The following is a 27,604-nucleotide window of genomic DNA, read 5'->3' as shown; positions in this document are numbered from 1 at the left end:
ACGAGATCGAGTCTCCGCCATTAAGCGCCATTAAGCAGTAACAGCTTTTATGGAGTTAGAAGAACCGATTATTAATGCTACTACTGAAATATCACAATGACTTGAAAGAAATATTTTCTCAGAAGAAAGAAAATTATTGAATTCAATACTTATTCCAAATTTTTTTTTTCATTAGAATGTATTATTTAATTATACAACTATTTTATGTAATACTTTTCAAAAACATGACATTGACTTGATTAAGAAGATGAGAATAGCGGAGAGCATTTTATTAGAATTCAAGGAAATTAAAGCTAATGTTGATGAAGAATTTCATATTTTATATGTTACTGTTGAGTCAAAAGCAGAGTTGTACATGTTTAATATTTCTCCCCCTCGACTTAGAGCAAGCAAGCTCATCGTCAAAATATTAATATAGGATCAGTAGTATTATAAAACAAATGCCCCCTCTCTTAGATACAACCCAAATAAATGAATGGTTTTTAATTCATCATGCAGCACTTACAAATCCGCAGATATTACAGATGGTGATAGAAAAAAAAATATTTGATAGATTTTTATCATGAAGATGTTAAAATATCTTATGATGCCTTTGATACAGTCCCAAAAAATGCTATGGATGCTTTGCCTTATTTCAAACAATTTTAAATTATATTCCTAATGTATTAAAATGGTTATATATATATATATATATATTAACAACTCATCCCATTAGTAAACTAATGAGAGAATATTCTCTTTTTTTAAGAAGAATAACAGAGCCCTGCAGAGGTACCATTTGCAGGGCACGGCCCAGATTTTTTTTAAAAATTTTTTCGGCTTGGATTTTTCTTAAAAAAATTTTCAGACCCGGCTCGGCTTTTTTGAAAATAAAATTTTCAGGCCCGGCTCAAATTTTTTAAAAATAAATTATATTTATTTTTGATTTTTATAGCTAATAATGGCGATTTCAAATATTTGGTTTTAAAATATACAGCTAGGCCAGGATATTTTTTTTAAAAAATTTCGGGCCCGGCCCGGGTATGTTTAAAAAAATTAAATACGGTCCGGCTCGGGGGTCGGACCTGCAAGTCTCTGAAAAACATACCTATGAAATACAACTTCTGAAAGTAGATTGAATGATTTGGATCTTTTGTATTCATATGCATTTAACGCCAAGCAAGGATAGATAATTGAAAAATTAGCTCAAAACTTACAAAATAATTATTCCTAAGAAACTGTTTGTGTATTAATTTATATGTCCAACATTTAAATTTTTTATACTTTATATATTTTAAAGGCTCAAAAAGTTCAAATTTCAATTTTGGGTCATTTAAGTGATTCACTTTATATTTTATAATTCACATTTATTTTATTTTTATAGTTTTTCAATGCCGGTTTATATAATATATAATTTTTTTGTAATTCACATTAATTTAAAATTGTGTATTAGAAAAGTTATTAGTCCTAATAAATTTATGCTTAGTATTTTTAATTAACAATAATATTTCTTATAAAATTTTATTATTCACCCTCCCAGACCAAATTCCTGCGTCGCGCCTGGTCAGATGGCTGGAGCAACATCAGAAACGTGAGTATTATTAATTTTATGGTGATGACGCCTGTTCCAGTATTCTACAAATTTTTAAATAATGAGTAAAATCGCCATACGACAAATTATATGGGTCATGAATTTAAAAATGTAATTTGTGAATTGAATCTGGTAAAAGTATATTCTTTACCGATAATGTCGCATGAAAGCAGCCTGGAGAATTCTAAAATCTGACTAATTATAATCATATATTTATGGTTGCGCAACATTATATTTCAGTTATTCTTCCACGATTTTGAACGATTGAACGCCTTCAGTTACCATATATCAATAAATAAAAAGATTGTTAAATTTTTCAAGAATAAACATGTACCAGATGTAGTATTTCCCCATATACAATATACATTAAGTACATTTAACCAAACAAGATGGGCATCGTCAATAAAATGTATGAAGCAAATACAAATATGTAAGAAAGCTCTGAAAGCATCAGTTAAAGAAGCTGTATGTAATATTTTTCCCATAAAAATTAACAATAATATATTAAGTGAAGAAATATTTTGGACGAAATTAAAATTTTTTAGCTATACTTCAACCTTTAGCTACCTCAATGTTGAAAGTGCAAGCGGGTAAATGTACTTTGGCCCATGTAAAACGAGATGCTTAACTTGGAAAAACTCATAATACAATCATGTCATGATTCTATATTTTCTCCATTTGAAGAAATAAAATTAAAGTTATGTTTGAAAATAGAAAAAATGATCTAAATATATGTGCTCACCATATTTATTGGACCGCCAATATCAAGGGTGCATCTTACTACTACTGAATTTGATGAAGCATGTGATATAATACAAGAATTAGGTATTTTAGAAGATGATGATAATCAAAATATTTTAAGTGATATAATAAATTTCAGAAGTAAAAGCGGCATATTTAATAGCCAAAATATATGGAAGGTAATTTCCATAAGAAACAATCAGGTTTCGGCCTCGAGTTGGCCGAATGCGTCTTGCCCATTAAGAGAAGTGGCAAATATTTTACTAACATTTCCTAGTTCGATTACTTCTTCAGAAAGAAATTAGTCGGTTTGGGGCAGGGACCCGGAGTGAACCGTAAAGAACCGCGAAACCATTGTAAACCTTTATAAATATCTGAACCGTAATCGATATAATTATTTTTTGAAAGAGTAAAAAGAACCTTTATCTTCTTCTCCGTTTTATGGCGATTTCAAGGTTTACCCGGGTAGGCCAGTTTTCCCTCTGATTTTTCTTTCCCATTTTTGACGGTCCTGAGCATCAATACTTGTAAGATTCATGCTTCTCATATCCGCCGCTATCACATTTGTCCACGCCATCTTGGGTCTTCCTCTAGGTCTTGATCCTCCTACTTCCATCATTGTGCATCTCTTTACCCAGTCATCTCTTGTCATACGTTCCACATGCCCAAACCATCTTAGTCTATTTCGTCGCAATACCATACCAATCATTTCTATACCTAATCTTGCTCGCAATTCCTTGCTAGTTTTTCTCTCTCTCGGAGATACCCCACACATCCATCTAACCATCCTCATCTCTGTTCTTTCTAATTTGGCTTCGTGAGTCGCTTTCATTGCCCATGTTTCACCGCCATAAACTAAACAACTCCTCACACAGCTTACGTAAACTTTCCCCTTTAACTTCAGAGAAACTTTTTTATTTGTAAGAATAGACGGCATCTCTCTGAACTTATTCCAAGCTTGTCTGATCCTTGCAACAATGGCAGAATCTACACCACCATCTGCGTTTAGCATATCACCTAAATAACAAAACTTATCCACTTTTTCTAGGGTTAACCCATTGCCAATATCCAGACCACCATTTTTTAGGTTATCATTATTATGTATCCCTTTCATGCATGTTCTACAAATAAAGGTCATTCTTTCTAACATCAAACTGCCTTTTTCCCGCTACATCTTTTATGTACCCATTTCTGGCATCTGGTGCATTGGATAGAATTTCTAGCAACTCCTTTCCCACATACACCACAAGCCCACTTACCGGATTCCTCCATCTTTAGATTTTCCCCACCAATCATCACCTTTGTTTTTGATGCATTCATTTTCAGGCCCTTTGCTTCCATAGTCATCTTACATTTACTAACTTTATCCCTCAATTCTCCCTCACTGTTTGCCATTAATACAAGGTCATCTGCAAATAATATCTCCCAGGGAAGTCCTTCACGCATTTCTCTAGCCACCACATCCATTACTAAGATAAATAATAATGGACTCAGCACGGATCCTTGATGAAGTCCTCACCTCAAAGCTATCACTATCACCATAATCCATCCGTGCTGCTGTTTGTGCTCCAACATACATTGCCATCACTGCGGTAACCAACCATTCCTCCACACCTGATTTTCTCAAGGCCCATCTAGTAATCTCACGCGGCACCCTATCAAATGCTTTCTCCAAATCAACAAACGCATAATAGAGTTTCTTTTCCTTCGCAAGATACTTCTCCTGAATTTGTCTCACCACAAAAATTGCATCTGTCGTGCCTTTTCCTAATGTAAAACCAAACTGCATTTCATCAATTTTAATTTGTTCCCTTAACCGCTTCTCTAACACTCTCTCAAATACTTTCATTGCATGTTCCAAGAGTTTAATAGCTCTGTAAGACCCACAATCTAAAGGATCACCTTTCCCCTTGTATACTGAAATAATTATACTTCTTCGCCAGTCCTCGGGAATAGTACCTTCTGTGACAATTTGATTGGCTAAATTCATTAACCATTCAATCCCTAAATCATCAGAACCTTTAAACATCTCTGATACCACCATCGTTAAACCCGATGTCTTCCCTTTCTTAATCTTTTTCACTGCTCTCTTTATCTCGTCCTTGCTAAATTTACACCCTGGACCTTCTACCTTTGCACAACTAATATTATTATCCCATTCATTTTCCTCATTCAAAAGTCATTTCATGTAAATCTTCCAGGTGTTCTTAATACCACTACCATCAATCACCATTTTTCCTTCCATATTTTTCAAACACTTTACACCTATCACATCCTGCCTCTTTTTTGACATCTGTTTTGCCATTCGAACCATATTTCCAATTCCATCAGCGCATTCCATTTCTTTAGCAAACTCGTGTCTTTTTTTTTCTTGAGCCTTCGCTATTAATTTCTTAGCATTTCTTTTAGCCATCTTGTAAATATCATTATCACTATTTTCTTTGCTATTATACCATACTTTGAAACACCTCCGTTTCTCATCCACGGCTTTCGCTACCTCCGGGTTCCACCACCAAGTCTCCTTATGTCTAGGCGGCCCTTTTGTCCATCCACATACCTCCTCAGTTGTCATTATCCAGGCTTTCTTCATGGCTTCCCACTTGTCATTCACCCCATCTTGTGCCACCTCCGCCTCCCTAATTGCCAATGCCATATTGAATTGAAGTCTAGCACTCTCCTCCTTCAATTTCCAAACCTTAAGCCTTGGGACAAACTTTCTTTTAGTGACCTTGGCACCTTTAAGAGTGAGATCTCCTACAACTAGTCGATGCTGATTTATACATTCCTCTCCCGGTATCACTTTCACATTTTTTACTATACATCGATCACATCTCCTTAATAACAAGTAATCCACTGCACTTTTGGTACTACCCGACTTATAAGTCACCAGCTTCTCTGATTCTTTCTTAAACATTGTATTACAGACAATCATATCCATAGCATCACTAAAATCTAAAATCCTCTCTCCTTCCAAATTTCTCATGCCGTAACTTAACCCTTTATGTACTCCTTCATAACCTTCACCGCTCCCACATGTCCATTCAGATCACCAGCCAGGATATTCACCTCTTCATTTGCCAGTCTCAATATCACCCCCAATAGACTGTCCCAAAATATATCTTTCTCTTCTTCCCTTCTTCCAACCTGATGAACATATGCCTAGATAATATTATATAGATTTCTACCAAAAATCATCTTGATAACCATTATCTGGTTGTCTAGTCTTCTCACTACGACTACTTTGTCTACCAATTTCTCCGCAACCAATACCCCAACTCCAGCCTTACCATCATTACCTCTTTGCCAAAAGAATTTATACTTTTCGCTAGTCTTGCCAATCATTCTGGTTTCCATCTAGTCTCCTGTATGCAGCACACATCTATATGCCTTCTGTGCAATACATCGACGACTTCTCCAGCTCTTCCCGTAATACTCCCAACATTCCATGTCGCGACCCTAACTCGATCACCCGTAAACTGGTTTCTCCACTTTTTATCAGGTCGTTTATGGCCGTCATAAGTTTCATTTTCATGAATAGTGGTTCCACCAGGTTTCCCATCCTTCTTTTTGTCGTAGGCGGATGAGGAGGCCCACGGGGTACTTTGGACTGTACCCTGCCCATGCTTTGTTGTAACCATAAGGAAATTTTGTAGCAAGATTTTTACAATCGGATGCCCTTCCTGACATCAACCTCTTTAAGTGGTTTTTACACCCCGTCAAGGAGACGGTGATCCTATTCTAGACCCAGATAACAGGGAACCTTTTAGACCTCCATTAGCCGCCAAAAGACGTTGCCACTCCCCCGCCACGATGAGGCTGAAGGTAGGATTTTGGGAGAGAGATTTAAAGCTTGAACAGCTCCTTCACCCAGCTCTTCTATGGGCCCAAAGATCTGATTTAGTTTATTTAACTGTTTGCGCCGAAGATTGTAAAAATTCCGAAATTGATTTAAATACAAATGAATTAAAATTCAAAGGAATTGGTGGATCTGAACATAAACCTTATTCTTTTAAAAAGAACCTTTGTAAAAAAGGTAAACCGGTTTAAAGAAAAATAAAAGAAATAACTCTCATTTTTTTTACATTTACATATTTTACCAAATCTCCGTCGTTATTTATAATTATTATATTATCAAAATCGGAATTTAAAAAGGCTACTTCAAATGCACACAAAGAACATAATCTTAGAAATATTATTGATTCATTGTTGAAAGGATCGATAAAAAATTATCAGTTTTTATATTTTGGGAATCTAAAAATTTGAATATCTAGAATTATAAACTTGCTCTTATAGTATACTGGCAGTTCCCGCAACACTAGTTTCTGTAGTGTTATCGTCACAACGAACAAATATGAATCCATTTATATTAGAAATATATTGCTTATACGTTCAAATAATATATTTAAAAATGAGTTATCTTGAATCTTATATATTTTCTTTATATAAAATTCATAGATGCTTATAATAAAAATAAATTAGTGATGGCAAAAATTTTAAAAAATATTCATAATTAAAATTATTATACTATGGTGTTGCTTCAATAAAAAAAAATTATAACCGTAATGAACCATTATAAACTTTTACAATAAGCTGAACCGAACCTTTATAATTTTTTCTTAAAAATCGTAACCAAAACGTAACCATTATAATTTTTTACATACTGATCCGTAGCCAAACTGAACCGCTATAAATAACGGTTCGGATCCCTGGTTTCGAGCAATTTTCATAAGAAAAACAGAAATCGATTGAAGACTTCTATAACAGGAAAATTGGTAAGAGTATATCATAACTTAAGATTGATTAAAAATATTAAGGAAAATAATAATTTTGAATATGAATCGGATATAGACTCTACCATAGAGGGCGAAACATTAACTATGGAATGAATTAAAAAATATATTATAAAATTTAATATTACATAAATTCATTATAATATTATATATATACAAAATAAAGTAATATAAGATTGTACACCAGACATACGCCACCCTCTGTGAAGTTGTAAGAAAGCTTTTAGTGATCATCACGTCTATTGAACTTTGTTATTTCACGCGACTTCCGTTTGGAGTAGATTCATCGCCGGAAATATTTTAACAAGTAATGGAATTATTCAGGATTGTGTATTTGGATAGGTCAAATACGATATTTGACTGATCAAATATTGTCAAATTTAAATAAATGTTTTTTACGCCAATATTAACTTTATTTTATATATATAATATTATAATGAATCTATGTAATATTAAATTTTATAATATATTTTTAAATTATTCTATAATTCATTTCATATTGAATATTATTATTTTCATTAATATTTTTAATCAATCAGGTTATAATATACTTTTCTGTAGAAGTCTTCAATTGATTTCTGTTTTTCGTAAGAATATTGCCCCAAACCGATCAATTTCTTTCTGAAGAAGAAGTCGAACTAGGAAATGTTAGTAAAATATTTGCCACTTCTCTTAATGGGCAACGGGGCAAAACGCATTCGGCCAACTTGATGCCGAAACCTGATTATGAAAGTTACCATTTTCCATTTTATTTTGGCTATTAAATATGCCGCTTTTACTTTTGAAATTTATTATATCACTTAAAATATTTTGATTATCACCACCTTGTAAAATGCCTAATTCTTGTATTATATCACATGCTCCACCTTCAGTAATAAAGATGCACCCTTGATATCGGCGGTCCAATAAATAAGGTGAGCAAATGTATTTAGATCATTTTCTCTATTTTCAAACATAACTTTAATTTTTTTTATCTTCAGATGGAGAAAATATAGAATCATAGCATGACTGTATATTGTATCCTTCCAAATTAACCATCTCGTTTTTTATGTGGGCCAAAGTACATTTATCCCCTGTAGCTAAAGTTTGGGTATAACTAGACCTGTGCTTCGGCCGACCTTGGTTACGCCGAAAACGCCGCCGTTTATGAAAATCACGCCGGGGCAGAAATTTCTTTCACATTTTATACCTTTTTATTCCAATAAGTCAACATCACTGTTGTAATTTTTTTAATGTCAATCAGGATTTAGATGAATTTTTATTTTATACATTTTAAAATCATAATTATACTGACGTCATTATAAAATTCAATCAATCAAAAATCTAAAATTCCAAAAGTTACCATATTTTACATATTTTTAAAATGGATGCATCTACATTTAATAAATCTATAAATAATTTTAATATCATAACTGTAAATAATAAAAAATCATTCGTTTGGAAATTTTTTGGTTATTTACACTTAAATGAGATAATAAAACAATTTCCATAATTTCTAACAAATTTTACTGCAATTGTTGCTTAGAAAAGGCTACAGTAGACGATGATGATTCAAATAAGCCATTTTCACAATATATTTTTTTTAAATATTATTTTCTCATATATAGCCAAAATCTTTAATAAATTAAAATATAATTTTTGTAAAATATAATCTAGCTATAAAATTCAAAACTTTTCAAACAACATTAGCACAGGAAATTTGTTAAAACACATGACTTCTGAACATAATATTAAAGAAGATACTTCATCAAAATCGCAAGATTTAAAAAAATATTTTATAACCAAACCAAAATTCCAGACATTCTAAAACCTCTAAAAAATGGCTTAGCAAGAAATTATTTGTTATTATGTTGTGCTGACTTATTAACTTTTCAATCAATTGATAATATAGGAATGAAAGATTTTTTGAAGGTATCAAATTAATAAAAAAAATTGATATATTATCTATAATACCTTTATGTCTTTTTTTGTTCTATTGAAATAGCATATAGATATGTATGATTTAAATAATATTGGATAATAAATAGCATATTCATTTGTTTTAATCATCTCTGTTTTTGTGTAGCTTTGCAACCCAGAAAATTTTTAACAAATTTATTTCTTCTTGATAAATTCTCCCTAATTTGTGTCTAATAAAAATTAAAGATATAATGATTTTCTGTTATAAATTTCAAAATACTTATTTTAGAAATATCAAGTTATTAATTCTAATTCTGATTTGCCAGACAGAACATCACTAAGCCGGCTCTTAATGATGTTTACCTATCAATGAAAGTATATGTACAAGAACAAATTAACTCAGGGCCAAAATTTTGCTCAATTACATTTGATATGTGGACAGATCAATACAGAAGAAGGGACTATATTACATTTACATTTCATTTAATAAATGATAATTTTGAAATGATTTACTTTACTTTAGCAACTCATTATATAACCCTAAAACACACAGGTGAGACTATTCTAACTGAGATTGATAAAATAGAAGAAGAATTTAATTTAAAGGAGAAAAAAATACAAATGGTCAGAGATGCTGGGCCTAATGTTAGAAAAGGTGTTTGATTAGGTGAATATGAACACATTTATGTTTGGGTCATGGTTTACACAATCTGGTTACAGTAGATGGTATTAAAAAGGTACCCTTTGTTGAAAATCTCATCAAAAGAATTGAGGAATTATTACTGCTTCTAAGATATAAAATTGCAGAGGTTGAATTTGAATTCGAGGCAGATCAAAGAAAATGCCTAAGTACAATAGAATTAACATCCGACATGTTAGATCTTGACAGCACTGATCCATACCCGGATACCCGTTTTCAAATTGGCAATTCCAATAATAATAATGACAATAATTCCAAAATCTCATCAAAAGAATTAGAGAAATTATTATTGCTCTAAGATATAAAACAACAAAGGTTGAATTTGAATTCGAGGCAGATCATAGAAAATGCCTAAGTACAATAGATTTAACATCAGACATGTTAGATCTTGATAGCACTAATCCATACCCAATACCCGTTTTCAAATTAGCAATTCCAATAATAATAATGACAATAATTCCACGCATATGAAAACCTTAAAATTAAATGTCCCAACACGTTGGCATAGTATATTAATTATGCTAGAAAACATATCTAGATTAAATAAGAATTTAATTAATAATGTTTTAAAAAGAATTGGGAAGCACTTTCTCAAATTATCAAACTATGAATCTGATCTGGTAGAAGAACTTTTAGCATTTCTTTCAAAATTTAAAGAAACAGTCGAATTTCTTTCAGTACAAAAAGGGCCTACTTTAAACTTGGCGTTACTTTTTAGAAGTGAAATTGAAACACATTTAATAGTAAATGATAGTGATATTTCTGAAATCATTTCACTAAAGGAAAATATGCTAAAAATACTTGCGTTACAATTTCCGGTTTGTGATATTTTTTTTTATTTAAAATTATCTAGGTATTGGCTCTTTTAGATCCAAGATTTCAAAAATTAACAATTGTGTCAAAGTATAAAATGAAACAAAATTTCTCAGCTTCAGAATTTATAATAAAACATCTTAAACTAATAGAGAATGATGATATTCAGGTAGTAAATATAGCTAATGAGGATCAAGAAGATAAATTAAAGTTATTTGACAAAATTGGCAAATAAACATTCAACAAATATAAATTATGATTCCACGTTAGGTAACTTAGAACAAGAATGCCACCATCTTCTTGGAAAACGACATTCACAAGATATAGACGTTCTAAATTTTTGGAGAGAAAAGAAGAGGGAACTTCCCAATCTTTCCAGGCTCGCCAAAAAAATTCTTTGTATTCCAGCGACTAGCACACCTAGTGAGAGTTTTCTCTACCTCTGGATTGACGTTAAATTTAAGGAGATCATCATTATATCTCGAAAATTTAAATAAAATAATTTTTATACATGATAATTATAAAATTACGAAATCGATTTTATTTATAATGAGTTTTCTATTAAATAAATATTTAAAAATATGCCGAGATATCTGTAGAGTAGTGTATATTTGTTTTTTTAAGCAATTAAAAAATTTATGTTATAAAAATTTATAACTGCGCCTATTTTGTTGACGGCGGCTAAAAATCGGCGCGCGCCGACCATCGATTAGATATTCAGTTAAAAAATTTTAATTTTTCGTCCAAAATATTTCTTCATTTAATATATGGTAATTTCTATGGGATAAATATCACATACAGCTTCTTAAACAACTGATGCCTTTAGAGCTTTCTTACATATTTGTATTTGCTCACACATTTTATTGACGATGCCCATCTTGTTTGGCTAATTGTACTTAATGTAGATGGTATACTATGTTGATTCTTATTACGGGAAAATACTGCAGCTGATATGTTGTGTATATTCTTGAAAACTTTAACAATTTTTCTGGTAAATTGCTCGCATATACAGCCTTTGGAAATAATTGATAGAGCCCATTTTTTTCCATGGGATTCATTCTATCAATGAACCCGATTATACAAGATTGAGATTTACAATTAATCTCATTGCTTGTTTATTAATCAGATAATGGAATCAAATTCTCCTGAGTCATAAGGCATAATATTGTCAATTTGATAATTATTCTCACTAATTTCACCCAATTCTTCATCAGAGCTAGAAGTATTACAAATTATATTTGTGTGATTTTTTGTCGACGTTGATATTTTGGAATTTGAATAAAAAAATTTCCTTAATTATGACAGGGCACATAGTACAGCTGCTTAATAAATGCTTGACCATTCTATCAACGTGGGTAATATAGGACATCTTGCAAAACATGCATACCGTTTTAACTGATTTACCATCGCGTACTTGATGAAAATGTTTCCAACCCATAATCCCTTATATTAAAATTTAACTATAAAATATTTTGATTATTGTAAATTTAATCAATTAGGGGGTAACTATTAGCGTGCTGCCTCCAATTTTTTTGAAGACAATGACACATTACTAATTGCTTTGTTCTTGAATTGTTTTTTAAATCTAATATATAATTTGTAAATCATATATTTATGTTTGGATGTCCTGATATTTCCATAAATTTTATCATTTCGATCAATAAAAAAATTTATAATTATATATAAAAATGCAAAATTGTTTTTTTTTAAATAATTAGGGATAGTTCTTGAATTGTATCTTTAAAACTAATATATAAATCATATACAAAGAGATTTATACTTGGATATTTTGGTTTAATTTTCATTAAATTTTATAATGCATAATTTGCAAATTATTATTTTTTAATAATTAAGAGGGGGAGGGGGTGGGCTATGTAAATTTTTCTTCCAAAAATGAAAGGGATACCATTATGATTCTTATGATTCCTACAACCCAACCCTTATACTATTTTAATTAAGTTCGGCATCATGCCCCTACCGTGATAGTGGGCATTGGTGTTGACAAAAAAAACGCCAAATGAATCGAAAGCGCCAAATACTTTTATAAATAATGTTTTTAGAAGATTCAAAGAATTTTTCCCTGGGTTTTAGCCATTCTCGCGAAATTATCTTAGCTATGATCTCTAGCAAAATTAAATTAATATATAGAAATTTAAAAAACCTTAAATGCATCTCTTCAAAATTGATAGGAGCACCTATGTTCCTAAAAACTTCTTTTACCGATTCCATCAAATCTGGTCCAACGCCGTCACCTGGAATCATTGTGACTTTTCTTTTTGTTTCCAGATCAGATTTCTAATATAAAAATAATTTATAGTTTAAAAATGGTTCATTTAATATAATAAATTAAATTTCTTGGCTTATTTATTGACATTTCTTCCATTCATTCTTTCTTTCTTTACTCAATGAATGTAATCAAAATAAAATAATCATTTATTAACGTTAGCAATTTAAATATCGAATAAATAATTTAAATAATATTTTTATTAAGAATTTTCTAAATTTCATATAATTATATAAATACATTTAGAAAATGTTCCAATTATATTTTGCAGTAATTATAAATAATATGTATATGGTGAATTCCATATTAAATCAACTAAGGTTTCAACCCCACCCTATTAGAATTTTTTTTAATTTTGTAGTATATACTATGACTAAGAAAAAATTGAAATTTTACTTCCTTACATCATTTAATCGTTAAAATATGGGGATTTAAAGAGATGAAAAATGTTACATTTTTGATATAATCATTTATCTCAAGAAAAAATTAAATCCGAGCAATAATTTTTATTTCATTATACAGATGCCGTTTTTAAAAATCGATCCAAATCGGGCCGTTTAACAACACTACTCACAAATATAAAATTTATCCCTCTGATATTATTTCTAGGATAGTTATATAAATCCATAGTTGTCAATATATGATCATATTGTTCGAGCTGCTAACCGTTTAGTAACGCTTCCGAAATTATGACATTATCTTTTACCAGGTGCTGTTGTAAATAAATGCCATTCTGTTTATCCCAAAATCATCTTTAAGATTGTAGGGGTTAATGAAGTTTATTATTTTATATTGTGTAGCTGCCTCATCAAAATAATGAATTTTGGCTCTTCTGCCAAATCTTTCTTTAAAGAATATGATAATTTTATATGAAATAAATAAAATGAAAATGCGTTGTACTTTAATCCATCTGATATAACAACAAAATTTACTTATTTAATTAGTCGTCACGGTAATCACTGGGTCTATTTATCGTTCGGCTAACCACATAATAAATCATTTATTACTAAATATCGCTCTGCTGCGAAATGTCGATGGTCTAACCACATAATAAATCATTTACTATTTAAATAACACGAGCTAAATACATAATAAATTATTATTAAATATCTCTAAGCTATAAGTATTCCTTTATTTATGTATTAAATTTGCAATCATATTCTAGTGGGCTTTCACTTTCATAATAATTGAGAATTAATTAGTTTTTATAAATAAAATAAATGTTTAGTCAGGTATAAAAATTATCTATTAGATATTTTAGCTTCAATACTTTTATAAAATTAAATATACTCATAACTTTTTTTATTTATAAAAGTAATAAAATTATATATTTTTGAATGAACAAACTATGTAACGTTATTTTAAGAGAAAGTAAAAACAAAAATAGTAATGACAGATGCTAAAATAATTTATGACATATAATAACCAATTTTTCGAATTCTTCACAATGGAGGATGCTATATTAAGATTTAGTTAAAATAACAGATACATTTTTTTTTAAATCGTTCGAATTTCTAGTGATCATCATTTAAAAAAATATATGGAACTATATATTATTATTCTAGGGCCATAATTTTATAAAATCGGACATTATTTACTCTATATATTATAAATATAATCCTTTATCTGCTATTTATTTACAGGTAAGACATAATTTTAGAATTTTAAAAAATATCTGAAACTTTTTTTTTAATTTTAAGAGCGGGGATAAATAGATATTCTGATTAAAACGCTGAAAATTTATATACAGATTATTATTATTCCATTATCTTATAAAAAATAATGACATAAAAATCGATGTAATATAGGTATCGGGGATGTTTGGGGTAAATGTCGGATTGGATTGGTAAAATAATTGCGGATAGGTGTAGCCCTACTTATAAGATAAATTCCAGTGGATTAAATTATTTTTCAGGAATAATCAAATAGTTTTTGGATATTTTGAATAAAAATCGCAGTTTTTTTAGAAAATTAGACTGGTAGGGTAGTTTGTGAATTGTTTTAAAAAATATTAATATAAATATTAATTTTACCCAATGTTGTGTGCCGACTCTGAATATTCGCACAAGGGTTCAGATAACTCACTTTTTCACAAACCAAAATTTGAAATCAAAGATTTTTATTATTTAGCCATTTTATTTTGATATCAATAAATTTTATTTAGTCAATTTTTATAAAACCTTGATGTTACGTTTTATAAAAATCTTTATTGATTTAAAGTTATCGTCAATTTTTTTATTTACTCAAAATTCATCATTTGAGAAAAATTAATTTTTTCTTTTCTGCAAATTAAAAAGGAATCCAGCTATGGTCTTAAGAGAAAAAAATTAATTAAGAGATCTACAACCAATAACGTTAAAAGAAAATATCAAAAGATTCTACAAGTGAAAAAATTATATAAATGGCGCAATCTTCAATCTTAGAAAATTATATTCCGCAGGAAATTGAATCTAATGGTAATTGCTTTTACCGGACGGTTTCAATGTCATTATATAAAACACAAATACATCATATTTTTAAAGACTGATAACGGCAAGAGAAATAATTTTGAACCCTCAACATTACGATAAAAATCATTCGAATTTTTTCAAACTATAAAATTAATACAAATATATGGGTGAGTATCATGAGATACTAGATTCGGCTCTAAATATAAATGTTTGGGCCGAGCAAATTCATATATGCCATTAAGTGCAGCTCTTGGCAATTCACGTATTTTGCACGTCAAATTCATTAAAGTATCTAAATATCCAATATTTCTAAAATATTGAATATATTTCGTCAATATATATAATTTTATTACCCTAAATTTATATATAAATCTTCTCTGTCGAATAAATTATATTTTATGAACGCGATAATTATATTATAACAACATTATTATATCAATTTGGTTAAAATAATTATGATTTATAATAATGCATCAATAAAACGAATTACTATCGTTATTAATTTATCTGATTAATAAAAATTGCAAAATTTAAAAAAGACTACTAATTTTTTACCCAAATATAGATATTTAGTCATCATGATAGAATATGGCAAAATTTATTAAGCATTCAAAAATATTATTTTTTTATTTTTGATTTTAAAAAATAAAAATAAGTTATGAGTAATTTTATAAAAGTATTGAAGTTAAAATATCTTTACCTGTTTAAATATTTATTTTATTTATAAAAACTAATAATTCTCAATTAATATGGAAAGTGAAAGCCCACTAGAATATGATTGGAAATGTAATATATAAATAAAGGAGTACTTAAACCGAGCGATATTTAGTAATAAATGATTTATTATGTGGTTAGCCGATCGACATTTTCCAGCCGAGCGATATTTAATAATAAGTGAATTATTATGTGGTTATTCTAGTGATAATTCCTGGCCGATTGATAAACAGACCCACCCAATTAATCATGATGAATAGTGGCCTGATTATTAGTACATAGGAATCTTTCTCCTATACTACAAATACATATTTTTCTGAAAGGTTAGAAATATCTAAGAATTCGCCAACAATGATCAACACAGTTTTCGCAGTGTTAAATACATGTTCAACTGGCGCAGAGGATGGGAAGGTTGTATTATATTTAATACATAAATATTTTAATTGGGAAATTATCAAAAATATATGAAGAATGGTCTTTATTTCAAAAAAACTTATTAGATCATATTCACAAGAATCTTCATTCATCAGATCTTCACCAATTTTTTTTTAATCTTTATCAGAATTAGTCTGGTATGTGTATTGTTATTTAAAGAAATCATGTTTAATTTTTCTTTATATTTGCCAGGATCTTTTTTCAAACTGGAAATAAGGTCAAGCTTCATTCCTTCGCTGACCTCGAACTATGGCTAATCCAATTAAATAATGGGTGAATAATTGATCTAGTATATATCCAGCTATAGATATATTCTAATCTATTCCAAATATAAATTGTAGATATTTCAACCGTATACCTTTTATCTATGCCATGTAGAATTTTAATTATGTGCGGCTTACAAAATTTGATATTATTTAATGCCAATTTTTTAAGTTTTAATAATACAATAGTTAGAGGTATCCCAAATGCATTATTTCTTAGCCCTCTAAAATCGAAAGTGTGGTAAACAAGTTCAATAACCTATATGATCATATATTTATATAATATATTATTGCAAGTGTGCAGAGAGTTTTTTTTATTATTTAAATATTTTTTAAAATTGTTTTTTTAAATTACTTTATTTAAATAATTTTACTTTTAATTCCTTCCACTCTAGAACCACAGGGTCTTTTTAGATCTTCCTTCCACTCTAGAACCACAGGGTCTTTTTAGATCTGACGGTAAACGTCCTGACGGGATTTCTCAAATCTCATGGAGGAGAGGCCAACTTTTGGTATGGGACTATTCCTGTATTGACCCCTTGGCCCCATCCAACCACGCCATCAACATCCTTGACCAGAAGGAACAACTTAAAACTTCTAAATACACAGAAATATTGAACGATCATTGCTTCATATCATATCAATCACTCTTGGCACCTTCGGCAAACTCGCCTTAGCATTTTTCAAAAACTTAGGATCACAAATCAGCAAACTCTCAGAAGAACCTCGAGAGGGTTTTTTTTCTTCGTCAACGATTATCCATAGCGATTCTCAAAGCTAATTATATCAGTTTCAATGGTAGTCTTCTAGCCAAAGAGCTATCCTAGACAACACTTACGTCCCTTTATCATTTTTGTTTCCCTGCGTCACACCATCTCCGTTCTTTTTTTTATAGTATTATTATATATTTTTCAAACATTTTTAAATATATTAAAACATAAAATATTATATTTTCGTTTTTTTTAATACTTTATATTATTTGAAAATTGAAAATAAAGGATTTGTTAATAATAAATAAAAAAAAAAAATTAAAGATAGTTTTTTTAGTAAATTAAAATTTGAATAAGTATTGCCTACAAAAATATTAGTTATATTTTTCTAAATAGATAATTTTTATTTATAATAGACATGAAAATAATTAAATTTATTTTTTAGTTTATTTGTTTAAAAAAGGAAAATAAAGAATTAATGATTTCACCTAAACTGTAAGTTATTGGTAGGTAGCTTCGATTTTGAAATAAGAATTAGAGCGGGTAAACAAAATAGTTTACCTGATATATTTCCAAAATTGTTTGTTAAGAAAATAGAAATAAAGAAATAGAGCCCAGAATTAATAGTAGAGGTTTCAGTTAGGAAATGAATTAAATAATACTAAGAGTGAATTAAGTATGGAAGACAATTGTTTAATGAAATGATATCGTTTAGCAATTCCTGTTTCTTTAAGAAAATATATGCTAGCAGCTATGCATGCCAGACATCAAGACATAGAAATAATGAGGAACAAAGCAAGAGAGTATATTTGGTGGCCCACAATTAATAGCGAGATAGAAGAAGCGGCTAACAGCTGTGATAGCAATATGTGGACTAATGTATCATCAAGAAATAAAAATAAATGGCCAGAGACCAGCATTCCACGAAGGAATACATGTAGATTTTTTAGATTATGAGAAGAAAAGATATTTTATCATGGTAGATGCAGGTTCAAAATAGATAGGTTGTCAGCAGGACTCAGGTTTAACAACAAGGTAGCTTTGGGTAATATAAAAGATTTTGGAGGTAAATGTGGATTAATGAAGACGTTAGTAACAGTCATAAGGTAAAGCATTTGGTAAATTTTGCGATAGATGGAAGTTTCAACATTTGGTTTCGCCACCATATTATCCAAGATCCCACCGACAAGTAGAGCTATGTTAGCTATAATTAAGAGTTGGTTAAAGAAAGAAAAATATAGAGAAGGGAAATAGTGGTTATCAATGTTAGTATACAATAACACAAAACGTCCAAAGGAAGATCTCAAGCAGATATTTTAGGAAAAACAAGAACGGAATCGGATTACTTAAAAGAAAGAGTAAAGCCGAAAGAACAGATATAGGTTGAAAAATTTCCAATAGGAAGTTTGATTTGGATACGGTTATTTAGTAGTCCTTTTAAATAGGAGAAGGGTGTAGTAAAAAAAATATAGTATAAAACAAAGTCGAGGAAAAAATTGAAGGCAGAATAGAGATCAATGCAGATTAAAGGGAATAAAAATATTGTAAAACGAAATTGTTTTTATTGAAAAACTGAGACTGTACATATAAGTCAGGTGAGGAATAAATAGAGGGAGGGGATAGATTTACATACAAATATTAATTATATAATAAAGTAGTTAAACTCAGCTAGGGAAGAAGCAATATGGATACATAGAGATGATAAATGATGTTAGGAGCAGCCGGGTAGAACATGCAAGAAGAATGGCAGGAATGCAGTTGGAATACCATACCCCCCCCCACGACCTTAATATCGGCACAGCCCTAATAGAAACGATGTATTTGGAACATTAAAAATTTATTAGAATTAATTGTAATCATATTTTAAAACATTTGAACACACACAATATAATATTGGAAGATACACAATATTAAAGGGTGATTATAAATTATTCCTGATATTGAAAAAAATATTATGTGTTGTAAACTTATTTTTTGATAAGTAAATCAAAATAAAACATCATAGAATTAAACATTATATTAGAGATCTGAAAATCGGTTGGGCCAGGCCTAATTTTTTTTAAAAAATTTAGGGCCAGGCCGGGTTGGGCATAAATTTTTAAATATGATATCATTACATTTTCTCAAATACATTGATATATTTTAAAAAATTCCTACAAGAAACAAAACGCTAATATTTTTTATTTGTATAATATTTTTTTTAAATCAAAAAAAAAATTATTTTTCTATCTTTAATTAAATTCGAGCTGGGCCGGGAGGACAAATAATTTTTATTTTAAGTCGGGCTTTTCGGGACAAATAAAATAAATTTCGTTCGAGATCGGGCCGGGTTTGAAAAATTAGGCCTGATGCAGATCACTATATTATATGATGATTTAAAAAGTTTAATCAAAATATATCATTTATAAATCTAGGCCAATTTTTCAGTAAGTTGCTCTATACTATAAATCAAATTTCTAGGGATTACCGATATTTTTATCATATCGGGCCTATATTTCGTGATTTTTAAAATATCGGTTATCGGCCAATATTATAAAATTTTCCGATCCGATAAAGTGGCGTTTAATTTATATCAAATTTCATTATATATTTGTTTGTTACTTATTATGTAAATAGATTAATGTTATTATATAAATAAGTGATTTATCAATAAAAATATTTTAAATACTATGAATATAAACTATTAGATCATTATAATTTAAATGACCTAGTTAAATTATAGATTAGTGATCGCTCATTTGAGAAGATTTTTAAAAACGTCTAACTCAATATTTTAGACAAAAAAATATTGCCTAAGCCTCGAGAATTTGCTAATAGATGTCCAATCTTTTGTGTCATCTATGAAAAATCCTTGTGTAATATTTTTCTGGATAAAATAGTAAGTTAGCCGTTTTTAAAATTAAATGGAACGATTTTGCAACACTAGATGTATGCATTAAAAATTAAAAAGATTAGTATGTTTATAGAATACAAAATCAGATATGATATAGATAGGTAATTGGCCGATCTATTTAATATAGGTAATTTTGACAGGCATCCAAAAAGTGGTATAGGTACTTGAGGTGGGCGCGGGTCGTGAAATTATGCGCGAACCATAGCGCGAGTGTGAATAAAACTTAAAAGGCATGAAGGGTCTTCCTGAAATTTTTACCGAGAGTGATTGGGCGTGAACATAAATTTCCCATAAATAACGGAAATTTTAATTAAATTGTTATTTTATGAATATAAATTTGCAATTTTAAAATTATAATATATATTTTATAATTTAATTCAATTCCTTTTAAAAAAAAGGAATAATTTTTGGAAAAAAAACTTCTGCGTTTTATAAACAATATTTTTTTCCGACTTGAATGAAAAATAATATATCTTCCAACTCTCGTTTAGCAATGGAAATTCGGTAATAAATAAATTTAATTTAAATACGTTATAATTTTTATTGCATCAATCTTTAATATATCTATAATATATAAAAGCCGAGTCACAGTCAAAGTGTCATAATTTATAATATATATTTTAAAATTCACGATTTTAAAAGCGTCTTTGGCCTAATAGGAAAGAGCGTCGCTTACAAATGTGAGGGTCATGGGTTCGAATCCCAGCAAAGATTTTTTTTTATTCTTTATATGGCTAAATTAATTAAATAGAAAATAAAATAATTAAATGTGACATATTCACATACGATTCAATGTTTGTTGCTACTTAAAAATTCAAACTATTAAATAGGTATTCTTATTATTTTTAAATTTTTCACAACGTAATAACTAATAGTATTCTTATAGCATCATACCATGTCAAACACTCATTCATCAAAGCATCCATTAAAATAATATCTAACATTACCATATACATCATAAACATATATTTATCTATCTATAATTAATAATATATATAAAAGCCGTGTCACAGTCACAGTGTCACAATTTATAATATATATTTTAAAAATCGTCAATTTTGAAAAGCTGTGCATTAATCGACAAGAGCGTCGCTTACGAAACTGATGGCTTTGGGCTCGAATCCCAACAATGCAATTTTTTTTCTTAATCCAACTTTGTATACTTTTTTTTAATTATATATTTTTTATTTATGTACTCAATAAAAAATTTAATTTTGCATGAGGGTTTTGTATATTGTTATCATGGAAACAGATTTGGACTTATTAAGAATGAGTTTTTTAAAATTGGCTTCAAGAAATTGAAAACCAAATTTTAGGAAGAGTATCACAGATTGTTCCATCATCAAGATACCAAATATTTATATCCAAATCAAATTTAGATTTAAGATAATGGATGAGATAATGAATACCAAGGTAAAATAAACGAGGACGTTTACCCCTGCTGGATTTTCGTCAGAATTCATGACATGTGGGCTGAATAAAGGAGTTATAATGTTACAGTATGTCTCTAGGAATTTTGGATAAACAGGAAATTTGGAATAAAAACAATTTATGAAGTGTTCACGAAATTTGCTATTGAAAGCATTTTCAAAGTCTACTTTGATAATAGATATGTTGGGAGGAGGATTTTGGAATACAAATGGCATGTGATGCTATTTTGCCTTCTCCCTAAACACCAATTCCTAATTAATAAGTATACTTAATAAGTTAAGACCCTTTGTTTTGATCTATGGCAATTATTTTTGCTATAATCTTCTAAATAGCCCATTGAAATGGGGTAGATAACCACAGTGTTTGTGAGATGATCTGGTTTGCCCCCATAATTGATTCGAATCTATGATGGCAGGACTTTTTTTAAAAGAGTATAAAGGAAGATTTTAAAAGCATTTAAATGATTCTTTGAGAAGAATGTAGATTTTATACGAAGTGAGAGAGCAAAAACCATTGCGTCTGGATGTGGAAAATTTCTTAGAAGAATTGATAAATATCATAACTAACAAATCATATTTTTTATTCCATATTTTTCATAATATATTTGGCTTTTCAAATTTATAGAAATCTTGGAAGGATGAATACGATTCCTCTTATTTACTATTATGATTCATACATCGTCAAATGAAGGTAAAATTTATTATTTGTCCATATGAAAATAATTATTCGTCATTCTTGACGGGATATCAGCTAGTAATATAAATAAAATGCAAACAAATATATACTTTAAAAATATTATTTTTAAATTAATAATTTAGACAAATTAGGAGAAGAGAAAGGGAAAGAATTTATAATTTTATCAATATAATTATTTAAATAAACATTTTTCCATTGATAAAATGGTTAAATTATTAAGAAATGGATCTTTCATGGTAGTAGGAATGATTAATAAAAATTTTTATTAAATTGTTAAATTAAGGAAGGAAGAAAAATTTTAAGTAGACGATAATAAGGTAAAATAAACGAATAGTTTTTCCAGTCTCAATCATAAGTCTCAGAATTATCATCATCAGAAGAAGAAGCTAAATAGTGTATTAGTAAAAATATTTCAATTAAATAAATTTACAATTCTCAGAATATGAAAAATCTTTAAATTCTTTAAATCACGTGTAATAATTACAACCCCTTTTTAGCTATCATAAATATTTCGAAACTTCAAAATTTCTTCAATTTGACTTAAATTTAAATTGTAAAATTCACTGATATCCTCGATATTATTTTTAACGATTGACTTTTCCTGATTTAAAAATTTCATCGATTTATCATTAAGTCTTTCATTAAACTGCATAATAATCAAATCAAGTGCAGCATAAAACACACTGGTTTTAAGGCTAAAATAAAATATTATATTTAATGATGAATGTATATATACCTCTCCTTTTTGGATTGTAATGTTTCAAGTGCAATTATTAATTAAGCATTTTGTATTTTTTTTTGGTTATTTTTGGGCATATTTTGAAATTGGAAAAATAATTTTATAACAAAATCTCAGATAACAACCTAGACCAAAATTTATTAAAATGTAATAATAAGACCTACTACTTATTATTTAATTTAATATGTATTAACGGAATCATAAGGTCGAGTCCGATATCAAAAACCAAAATCAATTGGTTATGAATGGGTGTTGTAAAACAACAAAAGAATTAAATATAAAAAAAAATTTTTTTTAAAAAGTACCTCCATTCTTTTTAAAAGTAGTTGCTTCGGACCCTCCCCCTCTGTTGGGCCCACTGTCTGAAGGTGATACAATAATAATGAAAACCCTAAAAATAGGACAACTTTTCTTTAAAGGGAATATTTATTATGCTCCACTACATAAGGTAGGCTTAATTCTAGATCCGTTCAAAAGTCTTAAGTTTTTAATAGAAGAAGAAAAGGAAGATGTATATATAGAACAATCTTAAAAATGCAAAATGATATAAAATTAGCTGATATGCATAAGTCAATGCCAACTAACATTTATAACTTTTCTAACATTCTGCACACATAAAAAACCGTATATTCTAAATGAAACATTTAGAGAATTTCTAAATGAATCTGACGAAGCAACATCTACTGATAAAAATTGTGAGGATAAACTCAAAAAATTCATCGCTCATAGCAGGAAACATTTCCTTTTTTGAGAAAATTAGCTAGTAAAATTTTGTCAGTCTGTCAAGTTCAGCTTCTAATGAATTTTCTATAGCCAATTGTTTATTAGAGAAAAGGTGAACACAATTGAAATAAAAAAGCATGGACATTCTTCTTTTTCTAAATAAAAATTTTGATTTATAGATTTTAATCATTTTGTTTTATTAATATGGAATAAGAAAAATAAAAACTATAATAAAATAAATTCAAAAAAGTGTAAAAGTATAATAATAAAGTTTTAAAAAATTTAAAAACACTATGATTATTAAGTGTGATCAAAATATTATCTGGGCAGGTGGGTTGAGCCAAAATTTTCTTAGTAGTAAGTGTGAAAGGGCATGGATTTTTTTTATTGCCAATATGAGTGGGTGTGCCATGAATAAAAAATTAGGTCCACACCCACCTCTAGGCCTATTCGAAAACGAATTCGAATCGAATAGTGCATTATTCATATTCGATAACGAATCGAATAATTTACTATTTGAATTCGTACGAATAATAAAATCTACTATTTGTATTTGATTCGATTTATTCGAATATTTCGAATTAATTTTTTTAATAAAATAAATCATACTCAAATATATTAACAAATTTTTTTATTACAAATTTGATTTTAAACAGAAAAAATTATAATAATATGTAATCAGTAATCTGATAATAAATAATATATAATCAAGTTATAAACAAAATTAAAATATATATTATTAATTTAATTTATAATTTAAGCCAATTTTTAAGGCAAAGAGTTTTTCTTATATTTTCTTCCTTATATGACATGCGGTTTTTTGACAATAAATTAGTTCCAACTGAGAAAAGCCTTTCACAAGCAGTTGATGTTCCTTTTATAGATAGATAATCCCTTGCCATTTTCGAGAGTATGGGGATCCGATATGCATTTGCCTTCCACCACATTAACGGGTCAGTATCACTCTTTGCTCTTGGTTCACTCAGATAAAAATCTATTTCACACAGTTAAATATTATTTTGTTTAAAAACAATGTATAGCCTGTTTTGTTGAATTTTATCCTTATTTGTTTGACAGTTATAATTATGAGCTTATAAAATAAAATCATATTTAAATGGGGGTAAATTAAATACCTGTATATCTATTGTAAATCTCTTTAAATTTGTCCATTAACTTGGATATATCAATATCAATATCATAATCAACAGATATTGATTTAAAATATTCTACTTTGAGCCTGGGATCTAATATTGTGGTTATTATTGCATCATCGGCAGTTAAATTATAATAGCTCAACAATTTATCACTGCTACTTTGAAAATATTGTTAAAGGATTTATGGAAACCAGGTTTTTCATTTTTTAGATGTTCAAGAATTAAAATATAATAAGGTATAACCAAATTATAAGTAGGATAATTCTCCCCACATACCATATTTGTAGTTTCATATAAAGGCTATAGTATAGCTTTAATTTTAATAAGATCCTCCCATTCTTCCTATGACAAATGTTAGATTTATTAAACAATTTATTAAATATTACGAATAATTCGTTTTATTCGAATAATTCGTTTTATTTCGAATCGAATAAATGATTATTCATATTCAGATAAAACAAATAATTTATTATTCGTATTCGTAATTATTCGATTAGATTCGAATTATTCGAATCGAATCGAATATTCGAATTATTTTTGAATAGGTCTTCCCACCTCTAATCAGTATACCCCTACAAATCTATATGTAAGTACCAATCCATTAAATTAATATTTTCTGATGCTGTATTTTGGGGTATTTATTCTATAGAGCAAAGAAAAAGTTTCTCATAGTGCTTGTGCTTATTGATATCTTTACCATATACAATAATTTTAATATATTTGGAAAAAATTCTAAAATATATTTTAAAGGATGCAATGCTTCATAAAATTTGTTGGATTATCTGCTAGAATTTCTCTTTCATACCAAGATTTAAATTCTGAAATCAATTGGCCCTCATTTCTGTAGGATTATGGGTTTGTGTTAAATATTTTTTATATAAAATTATTTTATATTTAGGTATTCATTTGGTTGATCTTATGCCTAAAGATATTCTCTTAAACTTGCAATTTATATTATTATTTCTATAAATTCTTTTTGAAATGGGGATACTTTACAATTCAAAAAAAGGTTTATATTTCTTCAAAAATATTTTATAAATAATTTGCATTTTTTGATTAAGGAATTTGTTTTTTAATAACCCAAACTGGCTATATACTTGTTGAAAACATATATCATACTTGCCTACTATTATATGTTTGTGTTTTATATCTTCACTCAAATCTACTAAGATTTATTACTAAATTAACTTTCAATTAAAAATTTCAGATATTTTAAATAAAGTAATGCTTTTATGCTATATAAACAATTGTTAATCAAAGATAATAATATAATATAACTTGTCAATTGAGTAAATATTTAAGAAAATAAATGTATATGCAATATAAAATTTTATTGAATATGAATAAAATAATACAAGTATGGGAGAATTCAGAGAATAACATCGACTTAGAGCTGATAAAAGTCCTGGATGCTTAAATATTGATTATAATTCATATACATTCTATGATATATACTTTAAATGTTTGAATCATTTTTAATTAACCTTAATATTATTAAAATTGACTGACATTGATAGCAGCTGTAAATTAATAACTTAATGTTTTTTATTTGTTTTCCTTATTTTTATGCAATCAATTGGATATATTTAAAAACAATTAAAAATAACAGATAAACACTTTATAAAATAACATATACAAAAATACAATAAGATATTTTAAAAAAAAATGTATGAATAAGAAAACCATAATTGAGTTCCAAAGTACAGAAAACTATAGTCTTTATTCTATCCCTTCAGCATATACATAAGATAATATAATCATGTTTATTTTTTGAATGTTTTTTTCCATCTATTACATCCAATAATTAAGTTAAATCTCTTAAATAAACCTTTTAGCTATTTTCTGATTTTCTTAAGCGTAATGTATTATCTATTTTTATTTAAATGGCCCGACTATTTCTGCAACCTCTGGTAAACTTTACTGATTCGGAATCACTGCCCGATTTCATAACTGATCTACTAGTTTTGGTAACTATCTTTCAGAGTTTCAAAATATATGGGAAAATACCTATTGTCATTTTTATCACTCTCTCTTTCCAATATTTAGTATAATCGTTATTTAATTAAACAGGTTGTAAAATTTTAAATTCTCAGCAAATAAATCATGATTATGACTTTGTCTCGTATTGGTCATTTTAATTTCATCTACGTTCGCCTTATTATATTATATCAATCCAAACTAGTTTTTAATTGCTATCCGAATATAATCTTGCCAGGAGATCTCACGATAGAGCAGTGGCGTCACTAGGGGGGAGGGGGCGCAGAGACTCGAGCCCCCTAAAAAATTTGAATAGCTCCCTGAAGCAATTTTTTTTAATGGCTTCTTAATATACTCTTGAACTAAAAATAAATTGTTTTGATTGCCCCTTGAACGATTTCTTTTATAATTCTATTACGTAATATAGAGATTTAATTTTATTATTTAAAAATTAATTAGACCATCTAAATTTTTATTAAATGAATACGATTATAATTATTAGATTAGATTAATACATATAATTATATTTTCACTATGTCAGCTTGCAATCAAATTCTGTGTTAAAAATAGGCTATCAATATCACTCACTAAATATTAATTTAGCATTAACAGTTGAAGCTAA

At 28.5% G+C, this 27,604-nt stretch overlaps 1 protein-coding gene across 1 annotated transcript in view; it reads right to left on the bottom strand.

Annotated features, from left to right (window-relative positions):
* Positions 1-26,537, bottom strand: part of LOC135925587 (isocitrate dehydrogenase [NAD] subunit beta, mitochondrial-like) — a 49,359-nt gene extending 22,822 nt beyond the window's left edge. Inside the window, exons 1-3 of the mRNA XM_065460994.1 lie at positions 26,458-26,537; positions 26,361-26,420; positions 12,675-12,808 (exon numbers count right to left, since the gene is read on the bottom strand). Of these exons, the coding sequence (XP_065317066.1) occupies positions 12,675-12,808; positions 26,361-26,420; positions 26,458-26,478 (215 nt within the window). The 5' untranslated portion in view covers positions 26,479-26,537. The remainder of the gene's footprint in view (positions 1-12,674; positions 12,809-26,360; positions 26,421-26,457) is intronic.
* Between the last annotated feature and the right edge of the window lie 1,067 nt (positions 26,538-27,604).

The sequence above is a fragment of the Gordionus sp. m RMFG-2023 genome, chromosome 2 (genome assembly GCF_954871325.1).
Source record: "Gordionus sp. m RMFG-2023 chromosome 2, tfGorSpeb1-WG-v2, whole genome shotgun sequence".
NCBI lineage: Eukaryota > Metazoa > Nematomorpha > Gordioida > Chordodea > Parachordodidae > Gordionus > Gordionus sp. m RMFG-2023.
The sequence above is the reverse complement of the archived record's forward strand: the minus strand, read 5'-3'. Positions and strand labels throughout refer to the sequence as shown.